At 47.7% G+C, this 18,835-nt stretch overlaps 9 protein-coding genes across 9 annotated transcripts; 8 read left to right on the top strand and 1 right to left on the bottom strand.

Annotated features, from left to right (window-relative positions):
• Nucleotides 1-861: 861 nt before the first annotated feature.
• Nucleotides 862-2,976, top strand: ASPWEDRAFT_48024 (aromatic amino acid and leucine permease; the record flags this gene model as incomplete). Its single annotated transcript, XM_040837049.1, has 9 exons — nt 862-1,016; nt 1,069-1,126; nt 1,180-1,235; nt 1,285-1,347; nt 1,408-1,705; nt 1,753-2,017; nt 2,078-2,257; nt 2,327-2,714; nt 2,769-2,976. 9 exons carry the CDS (start codon nt 862-864, stop codon nt 2,974-2,976), a joined length of 1,671 nt encoding a protein of 556 aa, XP_040695123.1.
• A 602-nt stretch (nt 2,977-3,578) lies between these two features.
• On the top strand, nt 3,579-4,374 carry ASPWEDRAFT_48023 (putative 2-haloalkanoic acid dehalogenase; the record flags this gene model as incomplete). The annotated part of the gene is made up of 2 exons (XM_040837048.1): nt 3,579-4,177; nt 4,254-4,374. The coding sequence occupies 2 exons, from the start codon at nt 3,579-3,581 to the stop codon at nt 4,372-4,374; spliced, it is 720 nt and encodes a 239-aa protein (XP_040695122.1).
• Nucleotides 4,375-4,730: 356 nt separating this feature from the next.
• On the top strand, nt 4,731-6,683 carry ASPWEDRAFT_102646 (SAP domain protein; the record flags this gene model as incomplete). The annotated part of the gene is made up of 1 exon (XM_040827501.1): nt 4,731-6,683. The coding sequence occupies one exon, from the start codon at nt 4,731-4,733 to the stop codon at nt 6,681-6,683; it is 1,953 nt and encodes a 650-aa protein (XP_040695121.1).
• Nucleotides 6,684-7,630: 947 nt separating this feature from the next.
• Nucleotides 7,631-9,627, top strand: ASPWEDRAFT_101724 (OSTA/TMEM184 family protein; the record flags this gene model as incomplete). Its single annotated transcript, XM_040827408.1, has 6 exons — nt 7,631-7,673; nt 7,785-7,935; nt 8,013-8,310; nt 8,376-8,501; nt 8,560-8,709; nt 8,761-9,627. 6 exons carry the CDS (start codon nt 7,631-7,633, stop codon nt 9,625-9,627), a joined length of 1,635 nt encoding a protein of 544 aa, XP_040695120.1.
• Nucleotides 9,628-9,728: 101 nt separating this feature from the next.
• Nucleotides 9,729-10,076, top strand: ASPWEDRAFT_268352 (uncharacterized protein). The gene has a single exon (XM_040832907.1). It carries the CDS (start codon nt 9,830-9,832, stop codon nt 10,007-10,009), a length of 180 nt encoding a protein of 59 aa, XP_040695119.1. The 5' UTR covers nt 9,729-9,829; the 3' UTR covers nt 10,010-10,076.
• Nucleotides 10,077-10,804: 728 nt separating this feature from the next.
• Nucleotides 10,805-12,150, bottom strand: ASPWEDRAFT_99666 (COP9 signalosome complex subunit 6; the record flags this gene model as incomplete). Its single annotated transcript, XM_040839683.1, has 3 exons — nt 10,805-11,259; nt 11,315-11,806; nt 11,880-12,150. 3 exons carry the CDS (start codon nt 12,148-12,150, stop codon nt 10,805-10,807), a joined length of 1,218 nt encoding a protein of 405 aa, XP_040695118.1.
• Nucleotides 12,151-12,347: 197 nt separating this feature from the next.
• On the top strand, nt 12,348-14,411 carry ASPWEDRAFT_35000 (uncharacterized protein). The gene has a single exon (XM_040834132.1). The coding sequence runs from the start codon at nt 12,395-12,397 to the stop codon at nt 14,318-14,320; it is 1,926 nt and encodes a 641-aa protein (XP_040695117.1). The 5' UTR covers nt 12,348-12,394; the 3' UTR covers nt 14,321-14,411.
• A 173-nt stretch (nt 14,412-14,584) lies between these two features.
• ASPWEDRAFT_34999 (DNA-directed RNA polymerase III subunit C31) lies at nt 14,585-15,779 on the top strand. Its single transcript, XM_040834131.1, has 3 exons — nt 14,585-14,820; nt 14,931-15,177; nt 15,248-15,779. The coding sequence occupies exons 1-3, from the start codon at nt 14,713-14,715 to the stop codon at nt 15,631-15,633; spliced, it is 741 nt and encodes a 246-aa protein (XP_040695116.1). The 5' UTR covers nt 14,585-14,712; the 3' UTR covers nt 15,634-15,779.
• A 166-nt stretch (nt 15,780-15,945) lies between these two features.
• tah18 (NAPDH-dependent diflavin reductase) lies at nt 15,946-18,287 on the top strand. The gene is made up of 4 exons (XM_040829193.1): nt 15,946-16,155; nt 16,216-16,391; nt 16,441-16,539; nt 16,593-18,287. The coding sequence occupies exons 1-4, from the start codon at nt 15,997-15,999 to the stop codon at nt 18,094-18,096; spliced, it is 1,938 nt and encodes a 645-aa protein (XP_040695115.1). The 5' UTR covers nt 15,946-15,996; the 3' UTR covers nt 18,097-18,287.
• Nucleotides 18,288-18,835: the final 548 nt, after the last annotated feature.

Here is an 18,835-nt window from a genome sequence, read left to right as displayed (position 1 = left end):
AACTTCTCTTTAGCTCCAATATCCCCTCATCTACTCATGCGGAATTTCCTATCAACATCCTTGCTTATCTCCATCCTAGGTAAGTCCAGCAGAAGAGGTCCATGGAATTGAGACTAACTTGCACGTATCCCAGCGACAATTCGACGCGAATTCCCACGATAATAATGATATCGCTCATCGGCTATCATTGATAGCTCGACCTCGGAACATTTCCATTGTCGGGAAGCACAATGTCGTCGTATCGCAATCGCCAGCCGGAGCTCTTATCGAATCACACCAAAATCGATCAAGGAAGAATGGAACTAAGAATTCGGCAGAAGCCTGTACCTTCTTATCTTCTTCAAGCATATTGGCTGCGAGCGGGAAGACATGGGCAGACAGGCTTGCTCCAGACTGGAAGCTCGACAGACGGTAAGATCTTTGATGATGGCTGGCACGCCTCATTTGTAACTTGCTTTAAGACAGTGCTACGTGCTAATTGCGGGGGCAACAGGTCGAGTTTTAATTTTTCACTTCTTTTTTTTCTTTTTTTAAGCTCCACAATAAGGTATTAATTTTTGAGGACCCTTAGTATCGGCAAGCGCGCCAAATTCTGTACCAGTGATATTTTGGCAATTTATCAGATTATGCGCTCGGTTTCCCACGCAGATCCATCCCACAATCGCTACACCATGCATTACTATTTCAGACCTGTTATCTAAGGGCAGTTTCGAAGACGTCGTCCAACGATAGATGAAGAATTTATCCGTTTCTGTGGGACAGAAAAGCGTATGTCTGTGCGGAGAGACAGTGTTCAAATACCCAGAATAACTTTCTCCAAACATTCTGCACAATTTAATCGGTCTGAAACCCTACAGAAAGATGGCTTCGACATCTACAGGCCTCAATATACATCAATTGTCCGAAAAAGAAGTGAAAAAGGCCGCTGTTGCATCCAATCCCTCAGAAGATGCAGATGTCGAGATTGGCAAGAAAGATGTCGTCCCAGTTGAGTTCGGTGAAGTTAAAGACCTCCGGTATGAGCCTTCTGTCGAGAATGATGATTCTAGTGATGCTGATCTCTGTCAGTCGAGGTCTTCACCAGCGACACATTCAGATGATCAGTTTAGCGGGTACAATTGGAACCGTATGTTTCAACCCGATTTCTCCACCTATGGTAACCATACTAACAAACGAAAGGGTCTATTCCTGTCATCTGGAAGTGCACTTGCGCATGGTGGACCTGCAGGAGCATTGTCAGTTTTATGAACTCCGATTCCATTTCCTAAACTGATAATTCTTTAGCATAGGGTATACCATAATGGGGGTTCTAGTATCCGGGGTTATTATTTCAATTGCAGAACTAAGGTAAAGCCTTTTGGTGCTTCCATATCTTGACACGCTGAATGCTAATATCTCATGTTGCAGTGCTTTGGTTCCTCTGAGCGGAGGTGCCATCCGACATGCGGAATACTTTGTGGACCCAGCTCTATCCTTTGCCTATGGCTGGAATTACGTTTATTCTTGTCTTGTTTCCGTGCCGGCTGAGATAGTAGCCGCTGCTGTGATTGTTGAATTTTGGATCTCTCTCAACAACGCTATCTGGATCTCCGTGTTCGGTGTCATATTATTCGCAAGCAACATCTTCTTCGTTCGCATATATGGAGAGCTGGAATTTTTCTTTGCGACTTTGAAGATCATGCTTGTCGTTGGGATGAATATCATGGTATGTACCTCAAAGCTCACAAGGGAACGGGCTAACGTCCTGCATAGGCATTGATAATTACTTGCGGTGGAGGCCCGGACCACGTTCGATATGGCTTCAAGTTTTGGCATGACCCAGGGCCGTTTGTGCAATACCTGAACTATCCAGGATCTTTGGGCCGCTTCATGGGGTTCTGGTATGTCTTTTCCAATGCGGCATATGCGTACTCCGGTATAGAGAATATTTCCATCGCCGCCTCGGAAACGAAAGCTCCACGAAGGAATATTCCCAAGGCAGCAAAGAGAATATTCTGGAGAGTTGTACTTTTTTATGGTACTTATATCTCACCAACTATCCTGCTCCACCGTATCACCCTTTCTGACTTAATCATAGTCATTTCCATCTTTATGGTTACACTTCTCGTGCCATCCAGTGATCCTGCTTTGCTGAGCTCGACTGGTACTGCCTCCGAGTCGCCATTTGTCATTGCAGCCAAAAATGCCAAAATTAGCGCCGTTCCATCCATCATCAACTTTGTAGTTCTTACCAGTGCGTGGAGCTCTGGGAACTCGAGTAAGTGTGCAATCTCAGTCCTAGTTATATACTGCACTTTATTTCAAAGCTGACAATGAAACTCTGTAGCCATGTTGAGTGGATCACGGGTAATGTTCGCTATCGCTCATGAAGGCCATGCACCAAAATTCCTTACAAGAACCAGCCGATGGGGAATTCCTTATATCGCCATCACCATTATGGGAATCTTCATCGCACTAGGCTACATGACTTTGAACACATCAGCATCGACGGTGTTTACATGGCTGCAAGATCTGATTTCAGCCTCTACTATGGTGGGATGGATTATTATCTCCATCGTCTATCTTCGAATGTACTACGCGATGAAAAAGCAGGGAATCTCAAGAGACGAGCTCCCATGGAAGGGGCCATTCCAACCTTTTGCGGCATGGATGAGTCTCATTTCGTTTACGATTATCTTGCTGACCAGTGGGTACAGGGTCTTTCTTCACGGACAGTAAGTGCTCTATCCAGTCTACAAAGCTACCTGCGCTAATAACCGTTTGTATAGTTGGGATACAGAAACTTTTATCAGCTGCTATCTCGACATCGGTATTATCTTTGCTCTATATTTCGGATACAAGTTTGCCAAGAAGACCAACATTATCCCTCTCTCTGAGATACCCGTGCGAAGGTTCATTGATATTGCGAAACAACATCCAGATCCACCAGAGAGCCCTAAGAAGGGATGGCAGAAGCTGAATTTGCTATGGAGTTAGTCTAGATAATATGATGTATTTTGTTTCTGTGAGATATCTTGTAATCATGAATATCTGAACAACAATCTCTACTCTGTAATCCTACCAAAGTAAACATCTATATCCCCAAACTCGACGCAACCAGTTGCCAGGAATCAACCTGATAGTGTCCAAACGGTATTATTTTCCATAAAGGACAAACCAACGCTATAGCTGACGAATCTATCCACTTGAATTATATACATATATCAAGGTCAAAGATAAGATTCCCCACAACAGAAAGTGAGCTTATCACGAACGATGTAACTCTGTTATCACCAGACACGGCAACTGTATATCGGACGAGAAACTGAGTACTTTTGGAGTAATTGAGATCACTGTCGATTGACTTATCTAGGATTACTACATATCGGAATGTTTGAGTGTTGACAGTTCTATCAGGGGCGAGCGGGGGATGCGGGGTTCGACATGTTATCAACTAGTCTGATAAGAGCTGTCGCCAGGAAAAAATTTCTCTCATATGAACAGCTCCCCTCCTCTTGAAGCTATTCATATTTGATTCTCAAGACCAGTTACTCAGTGTCACCTCTCAGAGTATTTCTATCCTAACCGCCGCTACCACCATGTCCTCTAACAAGCACATCGTCTTCGACGTCGTGGGAACCTGTTTCACCTTTGACGCTTTCTTTGCAGCCATTGAAGCGCGCATGGGATCCAGACTGCGCTCTCAAAGCATCAACCCCCATGTATTCGGGTATGCCTGGATGGAAGCCGCTGAACGAGAATACGCCTACCTCTCCATGTCCAATCGCTATCAGCCCTTCCTCACCATCTTCGACGCCATTTTCTACCGCACACTCTGGTTCAGTGGGGTCAAGGACCCACGATCCTTCGCTACGGATGAAGACAGGGCGTTCATGATCCAAAGCTATCATCAACTCGAGCCACGGGAGGGGTTGAAGGAGACGGTTGAGAAGCTCCGCGATGCGGGATTCACCGTGTGGTGTCTCACTACTGGTGATGTGAGTCGTGTGAGGGGATACTTTCTTCGGCATGGAATTGAGATGCCATTGGAGAATTTCGCATCATGCGATAATAAGAAATTGGCGAAGCCGGCGTTAGAGGCCTATCAGACGGTTTTGGAGAAGTTTGATACCGAAAAGGATGTGTTATGGTTTGGAGCAGCGCATATGTGGGATGTTTCTGCTGCAAAGGCAAGTGGGTAAGTTATCTTTTGTTTCTTTTCTGGTGTTTCCTTTCTCTCTTGCTTTTGTTTATTTCTTGTGCTGATTTGGTAGTTTTCGAGGAGCGTATTGTACCGCTTGGGAAAAGGAATCTTGTCCGGAGGTTTTTGGGGAGATGGATGTGACTGCGGATACACTACCGGAAATGGCCGAGAAGATTATTCAAGCATCATGATGTTCCTTTTGAATCTATTTCTATGTTTCTATCTTTTATTTTCTTTTGATTCTATCCAAGTATATACTCACGCTAGCCGTATTCGGCATTACTAACCCAAATGGGGGCTGACTAAGGTAGTCCGTCCGTCGGAACACACTATACCATATACAGTAGGCCTGGGACACGCTAGCCACAAGCGGCTAGCCCACGACATCATCCCCAAAACGACGACGGGCGCAAGGCATCGCAGTCGCATCCATCGCTCTCGAGGACAAGAATGGCCACGACTGCTCCGGTCGACATCCCTGCGTGCTAAGGTTATATTAAATTATACATGTGAATTTTGATTTCCGGATTGCTCAAATTCCATCACCATGACCGACTTTTCGACATGGAAGGTGACAGATCTCAAGGCCGAATTGAAACGGCGCGGGATTCCGCAGACTGGTCTCCGAGTGAAGCAGAACTTCATTGATCGACTCCTCGAGGATGACGCCAAGGGGGAAACCGGTGGCTCGGCGGAAGAAACACCCAGTGCTCCACAGGAAAAATTAGACGAGGGGAATGAGAAGGAGGAGAAAAAAGAGGATAAACCAGAGCCTGAACAAGATGCACAACAGCCGCCCGCGGAAGTGCCATCTCAACCGCAAGAGTCTCAGCCCGAGGAGCCCCAACCCGAAGAGCCCCAAACTGAGGAGAAAGGAAACGAAGAATCGAAACCAGAGGAGAAGGTAGCACCAGATGCGGCCGCAGAAGAGACACGGGATGAGCCCAAACCTGCGGAAGACCCCCAGGCTGTCGAAAAGCCTGAAGAACAGTCGCAACAAGCTCAACCGGAGGAGCCCAGCAAGGAGGCACCCCAAGAAGCTCCTGAACAGGCCCAGTCAGGTGATGCAATGGATCATGAGCCCACCGAGGCTCCTGTTGTTCAGCCCAATCCTGAATCGGAAACTCCTGCTGAACCGGTCGAGCAGGCTCCCGGAGATGCCATGGAGAAGGAGCCTACGCCTGCCGAAAAGAGTGTGCCGTCCGCTCCTAATGCTTCAGAAGTGAATACTGGGTTGTCCACACCCCTTCCCGCAGAAGAAATCCTCGAGGACACGCGGAAACGGAAGCGTCGCAGTCAGAGTCCTATTCCTACCCCAGAAGCGCTTGCGAACAAGAAGGCTAGAGCGGAGAATGGGAGTCCAAAGGTATCATTGCCCGAGGATCGAGTCTCCGAGGCCGCCTCCGAGGGTAAGAATGCCAAGAACGATGCGGCTGCCCTGTCTGAAGAACGCCCGAATGGTCCGGTCCAACAAGAAACCACTACAAACCAGGAGGCAAAGCATGCATCCGTTTCTGAAGAACCTCGGGCCAAGAGAGGTGCTCCGCCGAAACAAGATGCGCGATTCAAAGGTCTCTTTGCCGCTGAGCGAGACCAACCACGAGCAGCTTCGCCCCCCGTGGACACAGAAATGGAGGATGCAGAGGTTGAACCTGCTCTTCATGTTGCTACAGCAGCTCTCTACGTCGATGGTTTGATGCGTCCTCTGCAGCCCCAGGCGCTACGAAACCACATTGTCAGTCTTGCGTCAGGTTCCGGAGCATCGCCTGATCCGGACGTGATTCTGGATTTCTACTTGGACCCTATCAAGACTCATTGCTTTGTCAGTTTCACCAGTATCTCAGCAGCGTCACGAGTTCGCTCCGTGCTTCATGGCACTGTTTGGCCCAACGAACGAAACCGCAAAACCCTGTTTGTCGACTTCATCCCTGAGAACAAAGTGCAGGAATGGATCAGCAGAGAGGAGGGATCGCGGGGACGTGGTGGTCCTGCACCCCGGTGGGAGGTCAAGTACGACCGAACAGAGGATGGCGTCGAAGCCGTTCTGGAGGAAATCGACACGAAGGCCACAGGATCACGATCCCAGGAACCGAGTCATACCAATGCTTCTTTCCCCGCACCCCCAACTGGTCCTCGCGCAGATAAAGAAGATAGACGCCCAAGTGGTCCACCCCCATCAGAACCTCGTCCTCGACCAGGACAAGGCTTCAAGCCCCTGGACGAGCTGTTCATGTCGACCACCGCCAAGCCAAAGCTCTACTATCTTCCTGTTCCTCGGGAAGTAGCGGATCGCCGTTTGGACCGTTTCGATGATATCCTACGCAAAGGCTCATATCCTCGTCGCGGGGGTGATGAGACCCGGCGGATTTCGTTCGAAGATGACGATTTCTTTGTGGATCACGGGCCAGAATTTGCTGGACGGGGCCGCGGGGGACGAGGACGAGGACGAGGGGGTGGCTTCGGAGGTTCATGGAGGGGTGATAGGAGAGGACGATATTAGGAAAACATTCAAGACAGGGGTTTAAGGAGAGGAAACTGGGGTTCTTTTCAGCATCATTGCAATTGATGAATTGCCAACTACACTGGATACGATGCGACTGAGATGTATACTACCAACAAAAAATGTTCCAAATAAAACAAAATCTCTGTACTATACAGCAGTGATAGATCTTGATGATTCTGGTAATAGAGCTTTGGTGATGGTATTATTTCTGTCTGGTCGGAAGAGCGGAAGAGCAAAAAGGATGCCTGATTGTGGATCTGACGATGTCGCAGAAAAGCCACGATCCAAATGAGGGCAGCAGTGCGGATTTACAGTGGCTTTGAATGCGTGGAATGCGTGGAATGTCTGGATTCTTTTTTTACTCGGCGATATAAATATCTCACAAACCAAAAAGGCTTAAATGAGCTTGTCTGCTTGGAGGCTTTGAGGCGCAGCAGTCGAACAATCGATTAATTCCATCAGAAGAATCAAAAGCATTGCCCCATCTGATCCCATCGGACATGCTTCAGCTCTTCTCTGCTGATAATAATTCTTCCATCGTCTTATATTTCCATGCTTTCATCTTATTTCTTCCACTGTATTAAGGATACTATTCGCTTGGCTTTCTGCCTAGTCGCTGTCGATCTTCAGGCCGTAAATCTTCATCTCGGCGACTTGTCAAGTTCCAACGCCAGAACCTCAATTTGGGCAAGACAAAACATAAAAAGAAACCAGCGTTATCTGTGGATTCTTCATTTCTTTTTCTGCATTTCTTTTCGCCTCTTTTCCCATGGTTGCTCGTACTCTTTCTCTCGGAGCTCGACCGACTGCCGGATAAGATAATAATAAACCAGCTCCATCTCCATCGCTTCCGCCGTCGATCAGCCTTTCTTTCTCCTCTCTCTTTCTTTCACCGCTTCATCCATCTTGAGAGGTCATTTCATCGGTATCTCACGGCTGCCAGAATGGGCTGGCCATCATGCAATGCAACTTTAGAAAATGAGACCAGTGCGCATCTTCTTCCCTCTGCAGAGAGTCCCGTTTTGCGGCTCTCAAAGTCGTGGCTGCGCTGCGATAATTGAATAACTGGATAACTGACTCTCGAGCGTTTGGTTACAGTCTCCGAGGAGGCTCTCTGGGATGGAGGCCTCACTTTCCATAAGCTTTCTCTCATCATCGGTGGTGCTTTTGCCCTCATCGCTATCGCTGTCTCGGCCTATTTGATTATGAGACATGCCACTCACTACAGCAAACCAATTGAACAGCGACAGTGAGTTTTCTCTTTCCACTGCTTGACTGTTTTCTTATTTTTGATGGAGTCGCTCACGATTTTTCTTTCTATTGCAGTATTATTCGTATTCTGTTTATGGTCCCCATCTACTCGATCGTCGCATGGCTCAGCATCTTCATCTACAAAAAGGAGGTTTATTTCTCGGTGCTCGGCGATTGCTACGAAGCGTTTGCGATTTCCGCCTTCTTCTCACTGCTCTGTCACTACATTGCGCCCGATCTACATAGCCAGAAGGATTATTTCCGCGGGATCAAACCAAAGGATTGGGTCTGGCCCATGAACTGGATGCAAAAATGTTGCGGCGGGAAGCATGGGATATGGCGGACCCCGCGCAGTGGACTGACGTGGTTTAATGTAAGGAGCAACAGCAAGTCGAATTGGTTTCGGGAGCTAATTGGAGCTGACGCATTGGTGCCTAGATTATTTGGACCGGTGTGTTTCAATACTGTCTTTTTCGTGTGCTCATGACCATTGTCGCCGTCATCACGGAGCATTTCAATGTGTACTGCGAGGAGTCGAACAGTCCTGCTTTTGCGCATATCTGGGTACGAGCATATACCCCGAGGTAATTGGACTACTTGCTGATATTTTTTCAATCAATAGGTTGTGGCTGTTGAGTGTGTTGCAGTCTCCATTGCAATGTACTGTTTGATTCAGTTCTATGTCCAAGTTCGCGACGACATCTCTGAGTACCGTCCCTTCTTGAAAATTCTCGCCATCAAGCTAGTAATTTTCCTGTCTTTCTGGCAATCGGTAAGTGCAGGCACTATACACTGCTACTCTTGAAAAGCTAATACCCGCTAGATTGTGATTACGCTTCTTTACTCTGCCGGCGTTATAAAAGCCACCAAAAAGATTGCAGCATTGGATTTCAAGGTTGGGCTACCAAACCTCCTCATTTCTATTGAGATGGCCCTTTTTGCCATCCTGCACATATGGGCATTTTCGTGGAAGCCTTACTCTGTCGGACGTGTTGCGACAGCCGAAGTGACCGACTTCTACGGCAATGGAAAGATGACCTACCACGGCGGACGTTTCGGTGAGAAAGCGTTCATCGATGCCCTCAACCCATTGGATCTGTTAAAGGCCATCGGTCGCGGCTTCCGCTGGCTTTTCGTGGGTCGAAAGAGGCGGACGATGGATCCCAGCTACCATGTCCCCGAAGCGATCGGCCTTGGCAATGCAGATACGCCAGGAGAAAATGGCAGTACTTCCTATCAAGGCGCAGGTGGTGCTATGATGACTGGTGGTAGACCAGACCGCTACGGTTCTTCGCCTGATGAAGAGGGAGAGGTTCTCCTATCTCACCCACAACCGACTGGATATGGGCCGCATGGAGGTGATGTCTGGTTGACACCGTCGCCTTACGAAGAGGATGAGCATAATGGACGTTTCTACTCCCCCAACAATCGACTTAGCGGCCATTCCATGTTAGAGCCTACATCGCATTCGCCACGACCATACTCACCCTACGATGACTTGAACAACCCCTACCTGGTGCCATCTGACCACGGTGATGACATGCATCATCACGATTTGGACCAACCCCACGCGCAAGAAACCGGTGTTGTCTATCCAACGCATTCGCTGCAGGAGCAGGTGCCCATTCCCATGCCCGAATCGTATCAGCCACCACCGCTCTATGACGATGATCACCATGTTCGGAGATAAGAAGATTTGATTCGGACACTGATGTTACCATGTATGACAAGCAATGCGGATACGGATGGCCACGTTGAATTCTGACTGTTGATGTTACCACGAAGTCGCATCATTTTGATTTTGTTTTTTGCTGCATTGCATCTTATAATACCCGACATTTTGGCATTTTCTTTTTCATGAATCTTCTTTACAATAAATACACCATTTTTTGATGCTGTTTATAGATTTTGTCTATGACTTTTTTTGCTTGCTATTTTTTTTTTTTTTTTTTTTTTTTATGATTAGATTTAGAAATGTACATATGTGGAGAACCATATGGTGGACAGATCCCAATCCGGTAATGATGTGTTTTTACCATTCCATTTCGTTCACATCTAAAGGTTTCATTTAACAAAGACCTGTACCTCAGTAACGCAGTAAAGCAGTAAAGCAGTAAAGCAGTAAAGCAGTAAAGCAGTAAAGCAGTAAAATAGGGCTATTAACCTAGCCCCCTACTCCTACCAAAAGTCAATTAAAAAATGAAAATTAAATTGTAATCTCTACCCAAAAACCAAAAAAAAAAAAAGAAAAGAAAAGAAAAACCATCCTAATCCTAAAATGGACGAAGACACAAAAGACATCACCATCACCATCAGCGCAATGGCAGCAGCCGTCGCAGCAGCAGCCCACACCCAAAACGCCAGCACATTCGCCTACTACATCCACCGGAAACGACTTCGAGAGCGTCGAGAGCGTCATGAGCGGCGGCGTCGACGGCGAGATTAAAGGGCTATGCAGCGAGAGCCTTTTGCGTGGGAGTCGAATGGGGATGATGATCTTGATGAGGAGGATCCGGATACTTGGAGGGAGTTTAATTTGCGGTGCGTTATGGGGATCTTGCATGAGTGGATTGTGTTGTGTTGATTATATGCTAATGAGTTGGTTGTCGGTATCTGGCTTCGCTTGAGTAGGAATGAATGATTTGTTGGATGGACGGGGGAGGGTATTCTATGTTCAGACTGTGGCTTTGGTTGTAAATAGTAGCATTTGATCTTTGTTGATTATGGATCATTGAAGTAAAGTGTCAAGCCAGCTTCGTATCTTCTTTGTCTTCATTTATCGTCATTGCTAACTAGATAAAATGACAACGCCCAGCGCCGTTGCAAATCAATGAGTAAATAAGCTATCATCTTCAACACCAGCATGATCAAGTGTACATCCCCCCATTAGCCGCTGCATCACGGCCTGTGAAGTACTCGCTATCGAATCGACTCTGCATCGCGAGCTGCTTGCCGCGTGATGCCGCGCTCTGTCTCACGTTCTGTACAATAGCGGACTTTTTTCCCAATTCGCGCATACCCTTGATGCTTTGACCTAGTTGCCCAAGCAGAGAGACTAGCAACACATCATTGTGTTGCGCCAGCATTTCGGCCGAAAAGTCACTTTGTTCTTCGGGGTTGAGGAGGGAGAGATGGGTAATAAGGGAATTAATATTGCGGAGAGTCGGGTGGGATAGGGCTGGCGTAGCAGGCTCTGTAGAGTCGCCCTGGCCAGCCTCATCTTTGGATGATGAGGATATACTAGAGAGATATGACTTGATTAAGGAAATCCGGGATTCAAGGGTTCGGATTGCGTTCAATCGCGTGTTCAGGTTGGCGATCACTGCACATCATCGTTATCAACTGTGAGATAAACCTTTGAGAAGATTTCAACTTACGTTCTTCTTCTTCAGGAGCAAGCAAGTCTGAGTCTGCGGACGATTCTTCTTTGCTACCGCGGTCTTTCTTATTCTTCGATGTTTGCTGCGGTGCGCCCCCACTCGGTGTCTCGATGGCAGCGGCGTTTCTCCCAGTTCTAGCAATCGTGTCCATTCCAATCATCTCTGCCTCACCAGTCTCAACGGAGAATGGCAGCTCCCGAAACCGGATGTTCAGTGACTGTTCTTCGCCATCCACCTGCATGGTCTTGTCGCCTTCACCGGCATTTTCCCCTTCATAAACGCTCTCATAAACGGTCAAAGGAAGCTTGGCTCCATTGGGTGATTCTTTCTGGAGTTGTGATGGGTGAAACGCGAGAAATACTGCGGATTCATTGTGGTTCTGGAGGATTTGACGCTGGACCGGAAGATGAGAGGCGTTTGGACCGGATGGCGGGGCAGTTGACCACCATCCAACAAGATCGAGGGCAGGTACTTTGTGTACATCCTTGACTGTATCACGGCTTGTTGTCAGCAATCAAGTCGGATTTGGAAAATGCTTCGCTTGAACGTATTCCTCTCTTACATTGTTGCACTCGCTCTAAAAACCAATTCTGCGGTATATGTGCTTCACCATTCGAGCCTTGCTCAACAAGACATTCAAATGCATGTTCAAGAGTTATCGCACGGCCGTTCTGTTCACCCAGGAGAGCTCCGATTATTGGACCTTGCTGAGATCGTGCCGCATGGCGGGTGATGTGATCGGAGATAGTGAGGAGAACCAGCGGGTGGAGTTGAATATGGAGTCCGGAATCAGACGACTTTTGGGAGACGAGAGAGCCCAGCTGATCTGCCATTTCGGATACCGTATATTGAAGATACCGAGCTGAGAGCAAGTAGATAAGTCTAATTGCGAGCTGTTTGTGTCATCCTGTGACGAACCCCGATGGAGGAGAGGCGGAGCTTCAGTGAGTGTTTGCCCTGTTTGCACTATTTCTGCCTGAGGCCTTCTATCTTCCCCGCTGTTGACGACGAGCTCAACGGGCATCATCTTCAGCTTTTCAACCACCTGGGCGTTTCTGGAGACATAAGTCCGTCAAGATGACTATTCCAGCCTCATATGATGCGGTGAAGTCTCACCTTGAGCAAGTCCACCAGAACCCTTCAACGCCTCTGGATATCACCCTCCTTGACAAGCTGAAGATCGAGCTTACAGAGACTACGGATCGCGTTGTGCCAGCAACGCTTCTGACGCAAATATCACAGCTTCTCCCCGTGCTTCAAGAAGATCCCACTCCTATCACTACTCTGGGAATCAAAGCAACAGCAAATCTTACCTACACTGACCTACGATCCGTCGATCCGCCTATTGACTTAATCGCGGGGTTCAAGGCGCCATCGCCACCCATCAACCTGCTAGCTCTCTCGTTGCTAAGCAAAGCCGGGAAGCTTCCCAGCGATGCAGCTATTGTTGCGGGAGAACCGGAGCTTATTGTTTCTCTTGTAGAGCTCTGGCTTTCGACATCTGAGACTGCGGTTTCTCAGGCGGCTTTGGACACTCTTTGGGCCCTCCTTGAGATTGACCTTTCAGAAAATGAGGATATTGGCGGTGGACAAGGTCTTGTATGGAGGAGGATCTTTACAGATAGGGACGTTTATGGGCGGCTCTTTTCCTTGTGCAGCCTTACTGACGATGGCCCGGGGAGCCTGCCAAAACGCGAGAAGACCGTGGCTCAGGGCAGGCTGATGGGCTTTCTGGTGAAAACAGGCAGACTACACTGGGAAATGATATCAAGCTTGCAGATTCCAGAAATTGAAGCTAAGTACCAAAGCAGCAGCCTGCTACACTTCGCAGCTTGCCAGATGGTCGATAAAAGCGACGTTCTGATGCATATGACCCTATTGAACTTTTTCCACGACCTCCTCGAGATCGATGCCCCTGGTCTGCTAGCTAGAGGCCATGTGCAATCAACATCCACGTCCTCCTCCCCTGCATTGGATTTTCTCATCTCACACAAACTGCATTCCACGGTATTGGATTACTACTTGGATGAATCGAAACTCGACCCTGTGGATCTCAATTACCTATCAGGTCCAATCATGGCTTACGTGGCACAGTATGCCGAACTATACCCGAACCATTTTATGCAAAATTCACAGGATCTCTTGGATGAAATATTGTCACGTGTTGCTGGATCTCTGGATATCTCATCTTCTCGGTGGGCACATGGGCCAGTACCAAGCGGCCAACTTAACGTTCTCTCTTCTCTGCCTCGAGTGCTCCTCGTCGAAGCTAGTAAGCAAGGACTGAACCCTGTGCTGACTCTTCCTACCAAGCCCCCGAGCAAGGAAGTATTCGATACATTGGCCAAACTTTTCCATGGCCCCCTCAAACACGAGGAAGCCGACTCTATGGAGTTGAATCCCTCCGGTCACACCCCAACAGACTGGCATAAAGAAGCAGCGGCAGCTCGGATTCTCTACTTTATGTATATGAATGATCATGCGAACTTGTGGACGGACATTGTCGCTGCAGCTGATGTCCTAGTCATGAAGGATGTCTCCCTTGCATCCATTTCATTTATGAAGGCCATCATCACAGCAAACTGGCATGATTTAACAGATGAAGTAATTTCACCTGTCGCCGAAACTACCAGATACCAACTTCCATCCGAAGAGGGACTGGGAACACTGTCTCCAGCTGCACAAGGATTGCTTCCTTCGTCAGGCGTTTGGGCTGCGCTCACACCCCCGGCTTTGACCTCATTGTTGCCTTATCTTTTCAAACCACCACGCACATATGCTGAATTCGTTGGTGGTGGCGCAGGAGATTCGCAAAATATCGTCTGGAAGGTTGCTACTGCAAAGTATGACGTTCTAGTTGCCCTGCACAACCGCCTAAGAGAAATGGGTGGCCAAGTAGAGGGTTTTGATGACATCCTACGATCACTCAAACAGCGAGTCGATGAAGGGCCTTGGGGGGCAGTCGTGGAGACAGGAAATATGGTCGAGGCTGTAGGACTATGAGCTGCCGCTGCTTTGCAAATTGTATCGAGTGGATTGAAAGGCTTTTCTTTCTCTTGTGTTACTACTCAATTCAATATTTAATTTTATAACGTCATTGCTCCATCATAGTACTCATGATCTATCATTCTCTACTTCATTCCTCATAAGAATAGGGCTGGTAGGGTTAGCTATGATCAGCCCTAGTACTTCTACTTTCGGCACCTCGGCCAGGGCGGTGAAGCGGACCTCCGCCGGAACTTTTTTCTCTGGTGTCATCAAGAAGTTGCCAGAGCCACTGGGACTTTTGCTCTGCGGGGGTTTTCAGTCGTCTGAAGATTCATTGCAAAAAAGGAGAATCTTCTTTATCTTAAATAACTTGTTTTCATAAATTCTCCCCTTTTTCTTGGCTGGTCATGTCACGATTCGGAGGAAAGAAGGGCAAGAAGCTTCCCGGTGCAGAGTTCACCTGGGATGGGGATGCAGGCGGGGAACCAGACACAGCGCCTACACCCCTCTTTCCTGTAGGTTATATGAGACTCTTTTTTTCGACGATTGCGATGGATTGTCGAAAGACTGCCATTGACTATTGACATCGTCAATCCTGGCGCAGCGAACTAACGATTCTACGTAGAAACACACCGTCCCTCACGCGAGACTGTTAAAACCCCAAGAACAAATACAGGTCGACTACTATCGAGATCTTCGGGAAAGATACCATGAGGGCCCGTACTACTCTGTCCTAAATGCCGCCTCTTCTGCCGCGAAGAAGGGAAGCGCTGCCCGTGCGCATTTCGATCCTTTCAACGGCATGCCTACGTACTCGGGCAAGTATCAGAAGAAGAGAAGGACAATTCCTAAGATCCAGGGTCGGGAATATGGTGAGTTTGCATGGAATTCAGTATAATGCGTCGGAGGGGACTGTATTTGACTGACGGGGTACATTTTCAGTCATGAAACTATTCCCGCGCGAGCTATGGAAGACTCTTCAACCCAGCTTTAACCCCGATGCAGCTATGGATGGTTATGCTCCCCAGGCGACACGAATTGGGGCGAAGCGAGGCTTTGAAGATGATGAGGATGAGGAAGATGATGCCAAGCGTCAGAAGGGAGGACAAGACGAAGAGGATGCAGAGAGAGAAGAAAATGAGGAGGAGATCCTTGATCAGGATGAGGAACAAGAAGAGGAAATTATGGATGACGATTTCTCCGAGGATGATGATGATATGGGTGGTGACTACAACGCTGAGCAATACTTTGACGGTGGTGATGATGAATACGGTGACGATGGATTTGGAGATGGCGGAGGCGGTGGTGGTGATGAGGAGACCTTTTAAAAAGCATTTGCTTGAGATACCCCTTACTATTGTGTTCTACTTGTATAAAATTTGTGCAGATATATGAGCCATTGCTAGCATAGCCTGCTTGTTCTACAATCTACATCACTGCTTGGACTGCGATTCAAGCAGTCATCTTCTGGTATCTATCTTCCATCTAAAACATCGCCGATATAATAGCAGTATGATACTATTCCAGCCACTTGCATATTTGATATCGTAGTCTAGATGCGATCTCGGCCTTTTAAGATGACGTCATCCCGTACCGCCGGCGAATATTTTGGAGTCAGAAATAGAGGGGGAGGGGCAGTCGATATCACGACATTCTCCCCGGTCACGCAACAACTGCATTGCAGCAGCAGGATGAGTGAGAGTCAGGCACAGACGCCTCAGAAACGGTCTGCTCTCGTTCTCTATGGCTCAGAAACCGGCAATTCGCAGGAGGTGGCCGAGGAGTTAGGCGCCCTGGTTGAGCGGTTGCATTTTGTGACTCATGTTGCTGAATTGAATAGCTTCAAGCCGGTGAGTTATGGGTTCGATCTGAGGTTTTTTTCACTGTAATTAAATTGATTATTGGTACAGGATGTTCTGGCATCTCATACACTCGTTATATTTGTCCTCTCCACGACTGGACAGGGAGATTTTCCTGCCAATGCCAGGACGTTCTGGAGATCATTGCTTTTGAAAAGACTCCCGCCCACGTATCTGAGCGGTGCTAATTTTGCGTCTTTTGGATTGGGAGATAGCTCGTATCCAAAGTGAGTTTTTGGCTCTTTTATATTGATTCGTTCGATCTGACTTTGCCAGGTTCAATTGGGCTTCGCGCAAGCTACATAAGAGGTTACTCCAATTGGGCGCAAATGAGGTATATCCATGCGGGGAAGCTGATCAACAACACCCCGAAGGGTTCGTTACCTTTTCTCTGCAAAGATCTGTTCGTTTATATTAATTCATATTAGACTCGAAGGCACCTCTGTTCCATGGTTGACAGATTTCCGCAAGCACTTGCTCGACAAATATCCGCTTCCTCCAGAACAAAATCCGATACCGGAAGATGTCCAACTGCCGCCCAAATGGGTTCTACAGAGAAAAGACCAGGACACGTCCACCCAGTCGATTGCATCTGAGAATTTAGAGAATCAAACAGCAACTGACGAATATCCGGGACTTCATCGTTTGGACCATGATCTGCGCCCGCTTCCAGACAGCTTGACAGCAAAGCTCGTTCAGAATAGACGAGTCACGCCAGAAGGACACTGGCAGGATGTGAGGCATATATCCTTAGCAGTCCCCAATCCTATCTCTTATGCTCCTGGGGATATGATTTCCATCACCCCGAAGAACTTCGCCGACGATGTTCAAACGTTGATTGAGAGGATGGGCTGGGAGGAACAGGCAGATCAACTTGTATCTCTAGTTCCTGGCGAAAGCCAACGGGCAATAGACGACATGCCTGCTCCACCCATCTCTGATCTTAATTCTTACCCACAGTGCACTTTACGTGCGCTTCTTACAGACTACCTGGATCTCAGGGCAATTCCCCGACGGTCATTCTTTTCGGCAATTGCGCATTACACGAATGATGAAATGCATAAGGAACGTTTACTTGAATTTACCAACCCAATATATTTGGATGAGTTCTGGGACTATACTACACGACCGAGACGTAGCATCATGGAGGTGCTACACGAGTTCGATTCGGTCAAGATTCCGTGGCAACATGCGACCTCTGTCTTTCCTATTTTTCGAGGAAGGCAATTCAGCATTGCTAGTGGAGGAGAGTTGAAACGGTCAGCTGATGGCGGAGCTAAATTCGAACTGCTCATCGCCATTGTCAAGTACCAAACAGTGATTAAGAAGATCAGAGAGGGTGTATGCACACGATACCTTTCGACTCTTCAACCGGGAAGTACCCTGAAAGTGCAGCTACAGCGAGGAGGGCTTAACTCGTCCGTGAATCAACTAGTAGGACCGACGGTTCTTATCGGTCCAGGAACCGGAATTGCGCCCTTGCGATCTATGATCTGGGAGAAAGCGGCTCTGGTTAAAGCATATCGGGAAAAGAATCCCGGAGTCGAACCACCAATCGGGCCCACCATCCTTATATATGGTGGCCGCAATCGGACTGCAGACTATTTCTTCGAGGACGAGTGGCAAAGACTGAGTGAACTTATCAAGCTGCAGGTGTTTACTGCCTTTTCCCGCGACCAGCGACAAAAGGTGTATGTACAAGACGTCATTAGACAAAACTTTCCCTTGTTCTTCCAGCTCCTGCATAGCCAACGTGGCTCGGTATACATATGCGGCTCATCTGGGAGGATGCCCCAGGCTGTTCGGGAGGCACTGATTGAAGCATTTGAGCATGGAGGAGGAGTGGAAGGACTACAGTTCAACCGACAACAAGCAGAAGAATATTTGATGGGGATAGAGAAGATTGGGCGATACAAGCAGGAAACATGGTGATATATATAGAATATATTTCTGCTGGATCTAAAGATAATTCACGGTTTACATCCTTGTACATAATCTTCTGGGTTTGACTTGATACAAGCACTCTACCGAGGCCCTACCATATTGAACTGCTACATTTTTATTCAATTTAAGAAGACCACCTGAAGCATTACTGTCGACACGAACTGTGAGACCGAGCCCGGACATTTCTCCGGCTTCTCACCGGTGCCGTATTCGTTTTCTGAAGTGGAAGTGGAAGTGGAAGTAGATAGTACTGTTCTTCCCATTCATTTCAGCTCGTCTTGGCAGGGTATGATATTATTACAGAGATTGAGCTGCTGGACAGCTTGTGGAAGCTTCGGTTGTATGGATGATGCTTTGTGTTGGTGAATATATACTATACAACTGATCATCTTGCAGTTTATACGAGGTTTCTTGCTACTTGAAATATCTATCTATTGATACCAAGGATCCAAGGATTTAAATACCCGCAAAATGATGTTATCCGAGTTTGAGCATCTTGTGAAGCTGTTGGATTTGCTTGTGATTGTGGTGATTCCAAGCAACCATGTAAAGCCCGACCTGTTCCAGCATCTATCTCTCATCTGCCAGCAATTCCAATCCAATCCCACTCAATACTCTGGAATATCCAACATTTATTCCTCGCCTTGCAGAGTAGGCTACATGCTCCCTCACGTAACCTCGGTTGGAGGCGGGGGAATCTGCTGCCCACAAGGGGTTGGCTCTTCTC

The sequence above is a fragment of the Aspergillus wentii genome (assembly GCF_001890725.1).
Source record: "Aspergillus wentii DTO 134E9 unplaced genomic scaffold ASPWEscaffold_1, whole genome shotgun sequence".
Lineage (NCBI taxonomy): Eukaryota > Fungi > Ascomycota > Eurotiomycetes > Eurotiales > Aspergillaceae > Aspergillus > Aspergillus wentii.
The sequence above is the reverse complement of the archived record's forward strand: the minus strand, read 5'-3'. Positions and strand labels throughout refer to the sequence as shown.

What these genes read in the sequence shown, in the direction of transcription:
- tah18 (XM_040829193.1), top strand. Translation starts at nt 15,997, where the DNA reads ATGAGTGAGAGTCAGGCACAGACGCCTCAGAAACGGTCTGCTCTCGTT. An exon ending in AATTGAATAGCTTCAAGCCG is followed by an intron (nt 16,156 to 16,215) that starts GTGAGTTATGGG and finishes TTATTGGTACAG; the next exon opens with GATGTTCTGGCATCTCATAC. An exon ending in GATCAACAACACCCCGAAGG is followed by an intron (nt 16,540 to 16,592) that starts GTTCGTTACCTT and finishes AATTCATATTAG; the next exon opens with ACTCGAAGGCACCTCTGTTC.
- ASPWEDRAFT_268352 (XM_040832907.1), top strand. Translation starts at nt 9,830, where the DNA reads ATGCTGTTTATAGATTTTGTCTATGACTTTTTTTGCTTGCTATTTTTT.
- ASPWEDRAFT_34999 (XM_040834131.1), top strand. Translation starts at nt 14,713, where the DNA reads ATGTCACGATTCGGAGGAAAGAAGGGCAAGAAGCTTCCCGGTGCAGAG. An exon ending in CGCCTACACCCCTCTTTCCT is followed by an intron (nt 14,821 to 14,930) that starts GTAGGTTATATG and finishes GATTCTACGTAG; the next exon opens with AAACACACCGTCCCTCACGC. An exon ending in GATCCAGGGTCGGGAATATG is followed by an intron (nt 15,178 to 15,247) that starts GTGAGTTTGCAT and finishes GTACATTTTCAG; the next exon opens with TCATGAAACTATTCCCGCGC.
- ASPWEDRAFT_35000 (XM_040834132.1), top strand. Translation starts at nt 12,395, where the DNA reads ATGACTATTCCAGCCTCATATGATGCGGTGAAGTCTCACCTTGAGCAA.